General features: G+C 51.2%; 1 protein-coding gene across 1 annotated transcript in view; it reads left to right on the top strand.

The window, feature by feature from the left end:
• USE1 (unconventional SNARE in the ER 1 homolog (S. cerevisiae)) overlaps positions 1-1,072 on the top strand; it is a gene marked incomplete at its 5' end in the record, with an annotated part of 2,865 nt that extends 1,793 nt beyond the window's left edge. The window contains 3 exons of the mRNA XM_010145159.1: positions 271-301; positions 523-685; positions 881-1,072. Of these exons, the coding sequence (XP_010143461.1) occupies positions 271-301; positions 523-685; positions 881-1,063 (377 nt within the window). The remainder of the gene's footprint in view (positions 1-270; positions 302-522; positions 686-880) is intronic.
• Positions 1,073-7,860: the final 6,788 nt, after the last annotated feature.

Raw genomic sequence — 7,860 nt, forward strand, 5'->3', positions numbered from 1 at the left:
GTGGCTGGATGTAGGCTAACGTGTCCTGAAAGAGAACACCGAGACACGCGGGGCTTAGACCGTGCCCTCAGGGCTGTGACTCATCTGGGTTTTTCCTCTCTCAACCCTACTCTTGATGTTATGGGTTGTCTTTTCCCTGTGGGAAGCAGGGGTTTGAAATCTGTGCTCACTGGGGTAGAGAAGATCGCTTACTGAGAACTGGGTTCTTCAGTCTGTGGTTACATGTGTTTTAGTGTGTTATATATTCACAAATTTAACTCTTTTTTCCAGATTCTGAGGAGTTAAACATAAGGAAGCGGAAGTAAGTCAGAATTTCTCGTTCTGATGGTCTGTTTTTTTCCCCAAGGACCTTTGAATCACAGAGGTGCTTCTATCTGGGTGAAGCGCCTGCTGGTGGAAACCGAAATACAGTGACTCCAGCTGACGGAACTGTTCTTGTCAGAGCTGCAGAGTCTGGGGAGACCTTGGGACATCAACCCACGGGGAACCCAGCCCCTCTTTTTTTCCCTTACGCTCTTGCAGAGGCCTGGCGTCCGATGAGAAGCAGTCGGCCGTCGAGCTGGATGCCGTGTTACAGCACCACCAGGACATGCAGGAGAAGTTAGCTGAGGAGATGCTGAGTTTGGCTCGCAGCCTCAAGAACAACACTCTGGCAGCGCAGAATGTGATCAAACAGGATAACCAGGTAATGCGCGTTACAGGGCTAACCCCTCCGCCTGGCTCCGGGGGGTTGCTTAAAGGGCTGAAACCTTAAATACCTGTAACGTGAGTCCAGGTGAGGTTGGAGTGGGGAGACTGCGGGGCGATACCTGTCTGCTTCTGGAGGGCACGGAACCTTCTCTCTGTGGGTTTGAAACCATTTGTTTGCTTTGCTCCCCAGACGCTGTCACATTCTCTCAGGATGGCAGACCAGAACTTTGAGAAGCTCAAGGATGAATCCGACCGCCTTGAACAGCACGCAAAGAAATCGGTCAACTGGCTGTTGTGGATCATGTTAATTGTCGTTTGCTTCATATTCATCAGCATGATTCTCTTTATCAGGATTTTCCCCAAACTAAAATGATTTTTTTTTTTTCCAATTTATTTAAGAACCACCAGGAGTGCAGTTGGAGAGCGCATCTGCTCGGAGAACTGCCAGCAGCCCACTCCTTCGCCACTGATCCCGGCCTTCAACAGGCTGTCCGAGGCCTTCCCTTGCACCTTCTGGGCAGTGGCTGGCTTCAGGGAGGGTTTCAGGGGGAGGCTTTGTGCACTCTGGTGCTCAGTTATTTTTTTTTGCTGCTGCCTCTTGAGGGCAGAACTGGGACCAAGGTGGCGATTTACGCTGAGCCGCTAACACGTTCCTCAGTGGATAGATACAGTCCTGATTTTCACATGGCAAATGCTATAACTCCTAAAAGGCATTTACTTAATACACGTTGCAGTTGAAGTCTTTACGTTTTTCCTGTCTCTGAAGCTTTACTGTGCTGCACTAGGACCTTTGTGCCCATGGGACGTTGAATTACCAAGTTACGTACGTACACGGCTGTAGCGCGTAGGGAGAGAAAGCTGCCGTTGAGCCGCTTCCTGGCTCACGTGCAGAGTATCAACAGGTAAAGGCGCTCTCAGGCTCCCCTTTTTCCGAGATGGATGTTTGGGACTCTGGCCTTTGCAATCTCCTTCAGTTCAGACTCGTTACAGAAGGGCCGAGGTCGCTGTTGCAATACCTGCTTCCCTTTTTGTACGTGCGAATGTTCTCACTTACTCGTTGTCCGTTATGTTGATGCTGTTGCCTCAAGAAAACACCGTGACTCTGGCACTGTCTGTACGGTAGAGACCTCACCAGTGCCAACATGATTTCGCTCTAAGATGGGTGTAAAGAAAGCTGGTGTCTTCAGGACAGAAATAAAAAAAAGAAAATTTAAAAATTCAGCCTTTACCTTTCAAGACAAGTTGTTCTGGTCCACGTGTTCATATCAAACTAGTATTCTTAAGAGGCTTCAGAATAATTTTGGTTGGAAGAGATGCCACTACAGAAAGCAGAGACGAAGTAAACTAGGGTATTTTTAAGATGCTGCAGGGCCTGCAGAAAAGCATGTCCGGTGTGACGGTGTGTGGCCCATCTCCAGTGCCCGTGAGAAGCTGAAAGCAAACCACTCTGCAGCCCTGCTGCCGTCTGCGGAGCCTCGCTCCAGACCGCGCTGGGGTTCAGGCGGGTTCGGGCTGACGCTGACACAGTGAGGAGCAGCAGAAGCCCCCTTGGGTGGTTCTGCCGTTTCTGCTGCTGTCTGAACCACTAGATGGGCCTGCCTGGAGATGCCCTCCCAGCCCCGGTGCCGCTGGCGGGGGAAGAGCCGCTTGGCGCAGCGGTGGAGTCACTTGGGCGTTACGGAAACCTGCAGCTGTAGCAGTCCAGTTAGGGACACTTCCACTTTCCCCCGAAGTTCTCCTTCAGCGGCGATGCCTGACATTTCACTGCGCTTCATTAGCGGATGCTGTGTCACCAAATTATTTTTTATTCTAGTTGTTGAGTGCTTTCCCTGCAGGCCTTGCAGTGCTGAGCTCTTCTCTTGGAGGAGAGGTTGGCGAAGTGCTGCGATGGTTTTGTGTGAGAGATTGGAGTGATACCACCTTCATGCTTCATCGTCTATAACATTTCCCCCTTTATTTCTTGAAACATTTTTTTTCCGGCTTGCAAAAGACTTGGTGCATCATTGCAGTCAAGTTTAAAGCTGAATTTTGCTGTCAGACACGTGTTGCCTGTAACTTTTTGGCACTTTTAAAATTAGAAGTTCAATTGGAAAGACCCAGGGGGAACCACTAGCGACAGCTTGTCCCCAGGAAAATACCCACCTGTCCATGTCCACAGCAGTTCCTTTACCACAAAGCCAGCGAGGACTCAGTCCAGACACAGGGTGTTTAACTCCTGACTGCTGACATTTCATGGGCATTTGTTATTTCGAAGGATGAACTGCCAGAACTGAGGCTGAGTCCCGTCACTACAAACACCTTTTGTGGTATCTCACATGACGGTTGAGCATGGTGCCCCCAGCGCTGTGCTGTGCTTTGGGTGCCTCTGGCCCCGTGGGAGAACGTTACCTTCTGCCCTGGCCACCCAGAGGGGTTCAGTGGCCAGCAGCCTCCCTGCGCACAAGGGCTGTTTCAGCAGTTGTGGTCTTTGCTTTTCTGGAGCTCATTTAGTAATTACGGGCATTCAGACACTCTTTGAAGATGGGTGCCAGGAGCGTTTAGAATAAACAGTCGCTGGAGGCGTTGTGACAATTGTAGGTGGAGCAGCAGCGGGCGGTGGTTGTACGAGCTGCTGCCTTAGCCCTCAGCTCTGTTTCGTAGCGCAGGGCTCTGATGTGCTGCTCTCCACAGAACAATGTTATATATAGAAATAGCTTTGGGAGAGTTGCAAACGTTGTGAAGTGAGGATTGCTTAACTTTCCCAAAAGCCTGGGAAATCCAGCTGGAGAGATGGTTATCAGGCGTGGGGCTGGGCCTTGCCTGGCTTCTTGGCAGGCTACCCGCTGTCAGGCAGCAAGTAAAACAACGTCTTTTGGAGACACGGGTCACGTCAGGCCAGTGGATGCACTGGTGGCAGCAGCAGAGTGACTCTGGGTCAGTCTGAGCTCTCCTGGCAAACATCCTTGGTGACAGACTCCATCATCACACGTGGTGTTGAAGCGGTGTCCTCGGGCACAGCTGGACTGGATGGTTTGGAAGCACTGTCAGTACCGGGGTGACTGGCAGCAGTACAGCACCGCACCTGCTGGCTCTGGTGGCTGGTAACAGAGGCTTGTTTTGGGTGTATGTTCCCCGGGTTTTACACTGCAAAGCCTCGGAGCGTCAGGCTGCTCAGATCGGGAGCAGCTTTCCAAGCAGCAGCTGCTCTGCGAAAAGTGGGTATCTTGTGAAAGGCTGTGAACGACGGTGTGGACAGACCAGGGTCCTGCTCCTGCCTCTTCACCACGCGGTACTGGGCACATCGTTGTCTTTCCTGTAAACCTGACATGAAACCTCAGAATCAAAGTCTTACCATTAATAGTTGCAAGCATGAAAAGCATTTTAACTGTGATAATAGAGCAGATAGGAGCCAAAAATAAAACTCAAAGCGCTCGGTACAGCAGAGTGCTGGTGCCATTGCAGAGCCCTGCAGCCCAGGGCTGGGCTGGCTGGTAGCTCTTGTCCCGATCTGCCGCGTTGCTGAGGCGTGGTGTGCGCTCGCCCTGTGTGCCACTGAACAGCCGTGACATTAAAACGCGGCTTCGCTAAATCAGTGCCCCCCGTCGCATGACGCAGCGACATTTCTGGCATGAGCGCCACCTCCTAACAGGAGACGGAGGTGGAAAGCAGCAGTTGGTGAATAATGGATCAGATATGCTCAATGTGTGCAACGAGCAGGCGTGTGTCCTAGCTACAGAACAAACCGGTTATCACAGCGGGAACGGGAGTTCTGTGACTCCAAAATGCAGCAGGTGAGATGGAGCAGCGGAGCCTCCAGCTACGGTTTGCTGTGCTCCCCTGTGCTGCCCCCAGGGCTGTCCCTCCCGGTTTGACTCCGGATCAGCAAAACCATGCGTTAGCATAAAGAAAAGAGACAAAGAAAGGCGGGGGCAGGTAGGGGTGGTGAGCTGGAGACTAGAACTGGTGTGGCCAGTTGGTCCGCTGGAGCGCAGGGTGCCTGTACGACGCCTTAGAGTGATGCTGCTGCAGCCGCTACCTGACAGAGAGCAGCGGGCCTGGCAGTGGCCGAGGAGCCGGGCGAGGGGTTGGCTCTGGTGTGCGGTGAAGCCAGAGGAGAGGACGGTGTATGAGAACCATCAAAGGGCAGATAGTCTGTCCAGCTGCTCCACAGACACAGGCTGGCAGCGCTGTCGTGTGGTCCTTGTAGCAGCGAAGAAGTGTTTAGGTCCTTCCGAGCTGGAAAGCTTGGTGCTGAATTAGAACAAAAATACCCTGAGAGGGAATGGGAAGGAAATGCGAGACTGCATCTGCCTCTGTGACATCCAAAGATCAAACTGAACACATCAGAAACTGGACCACAAAAAGATAAAACAAGGCAGCGCGGCAGTGGAGAGCTGGGGTTTCCTTTGCATCCTTCATCTCCAGTTTCTTGGAAGCGCACGTGGCAGAGGTGCCCTCTGCCATTTCCCCCTTTGGGCAAAGGTTGTATTTGCTCTTGTAACAATAGAATTCTCCAGAAGGATCTGACAGCGTTTCCTGTTCCAACAGTAGAAAGCTGAGGCTTCTGTCCTTAGCACGTCAAGCGACCGGATCTTCGTCCTCTGAGCGCTCTCCCGTTGAGCAGAGCAGTCACTTCTCGGATTCGGTGCGGGCGGAAGGAAGGGTAAGAAAGGAGCTTTGTCAGTGTGTGACGTGAAATATTTTATATTAAGAGATTTGGCAAATGGTTCTGTGTGACTCCAAACAGGATGAGAGAATTTTTCCAAGGTCAGCTCTCCTCTGCTCTCAGCTTTAGGTTTAGTCTCCGAGGGGTCAGTTCTGCGACCTCCACAGCCACACACTGCCAGCGGGGCAGAGCCTTGGCTGGTCTGGGCTTCAACAGCAACTCTCCTGGCTTCTTTGTACCCTTGTATTCTGTCCTGTGATTCCTGGCGCTGTGAGCCACTGTAGAGCAGAGATGAATCCCTGGGACAGCTCTTTTGTGGGGTTTCAGAAGGAACAAGGCTTTTCTGATGGCCCTGTACATTCGTGGCGTTCTCTTGAGATGCGCTGCCTTCGTCCCGTGCAGGGCAGGGCACTTTTACTGCCTGTTACCTCAGCTGAAATGCCAAAGATGACAAAAGCTGGAGGGGGTTTTCAGGAAAACACCGCAGCGAGGAACCACCGTTTGGGTTCCAGCTCTGCAAGAACAATAAAGGTCCTGTCACACTCATTTTCTAAATAGTTCCAGAGGAAAAGATCGCTGCTGTCCAGCTGCCCCGGGGATTCTCGAGACTAACAGGAACCTGGCTGACACTTTCTGTACATTTTAATACGTTTTCCTCTTTATGAAGAACACCCTTCAGCAAGGGCACACTGCTCACGTCTGTAATTACACACCATTTTCTGCCCCAAAGAGTTAAAGGTTAGAAAGCAGTACTATTTCACAGCTCTATACCCATTGTCCTTGCCTTCCCCGGCACTTGACGTTTAGGAGATTCAAGGAAAGAATGGACCAAACACACCAAAAGTAAGTCTTTGAGGGGTCAAATGGGTCGATACCCTCTATTTTAAGTCTCTCTGAATTTATTTGCTTAGAAATGAACCCAGTTGTTGGTGTCACAGTTCAAAGCAGAGGCTCTTCACTGCTGAGTTATCAGTTATCTTAACTAAACCAGCAACCATTTGCAGAAGGGAGAAAGAAACGTGAATGGTGTCAAAGAAAGGAGCCATTTAATTTGTCAGACTAGTGATTTTAGTAGTTTCTTGAATCAGAATGTAGCGAAGGGCCTGCAGTGCAGCTCTGTTTATTAGGGGGGAAAAAACCCCGGAGCGAGCAGGTGCTGGCTCGGTTCCTCGGCGCCCGCATCGCTGCTGCTGGGTTATCTGATGGCGAGTGTACAGGCAGATGCTGGGAAGAATTGCGCCCCGATGATCTTCATCGGTAATTAGAGACTAAAATTAGTATTTTAGGGGAAGATGATAAACCTGGAGCCTTTAATTGTCCCGTGCCAGTCTGTAAGCCGATACCTTTATTACATGAAAGGCCGGGACGAGAGGAGTAAGCGGAAGAGGCTGCTGTCACAGCCAGGGTAGAAATTCCGCACAGCCCGAGCTGTCTGGGTGCCCTTTGGCTCTGTCTGTGATATTGAGGTACATGGTCATAGAGCAGGTTAATTTGCAAGCAGAGAACACTCAGGTTCGCTGTTTATTTCCATTCCTCGCTGCCTTTACTTGCTGAAGCCCTCGGAAAGGAGGGAGGCTGTGAGCCTCTCCTGCAGGTGCGCGTTCCCTGTGGTGCTGTACCTTTGAGAAAATGGCAGCAGGAGCAGAAACGGGGGGAAATTCATTCCGTGATGGCACTTCTGACGCACCAAGGGGCGGAATCACCAGCCTCTGTGCTGTGCAGAGACACATCTTCTCCCTGTAATGACAGAGAAACGTCCCTGCTTAAGTAGGGCCTTTCATCTACGCATTTAAATAGCAAATGCGAAGATGTGGTTATTGTTACAGGTACCATCACCGCTCGCACTCGGGGGGATTCAGTCGAATCAGGCCGTCGACCTTACCCCATCCAACTGGGAAACCTCCGAGAGCTACCCATACCAAAATAGATGTGATTTCATGGAGCAGTCCTCCATCGCCCTGTGACAACTGCAGCAATTCTTTAAATGGAAAAGTAACACAAAGTATTTAAAATAGTGCAAACTCCCTCCCTGCCATTCAGGGCCGGAGAAGGAGCCGGTGTGGAGTGACCTGCTGGGAAGCACTGGTCTGCCCTGGACTGGCCCATCGAGATCTGTTGTAAGCTGAAGATGGTGTGGGAGTGGTGTGAAAGAAAAAAGTCTATTTACTAAGTATTTTTTAATTTAAAAAGCTTTATTCCAGCAGTTTATACCTCCATGTCTTGCAGAAATGGGTGAAAGCAAGTGCCAGATAAAATTACTGCAAGTTGCCAGGAAAAGTGCTGGCATGGCATAGCACAACTCCACCCCAGAGTGATTAAAACGGGAGAAAAAAAGCATCAAATGCTGAATCCCCCTGGCAAAAGCCAGCCCCCATCTGAACTGGCTCCTCGGTACTGGACGTGGCCCCGCTCTGCCCTAACCTTCCCCCCAAGCCCCCTTCTGGGGCACTTCACCCTCTCCAGCGGCTTTGCCGAGAGCAGGAGCGAAGCGGCCACGGTTGGGGGAGAAGCCCCGCTCTCCCGCT

The sequence above is a fragment of the Buceros rhinoceros genome, unplaced genomic scaffold (assembly GCF_000710305.1).
Source record: "Buceros rhinoceros silvestris isolate BGI_N320 unplaced genomic scaffold, ASM71030v1 scaffold32201, whole genome shotgun sequence".
In the NCBI taxonomy this organism is placed as follows: domain Eukaryota; kingdom Metazoa; phylum Chordata; class Aves; order Bucerotiformes; family Bucerotidae; genus Buceros; species Buceros rhinoceros.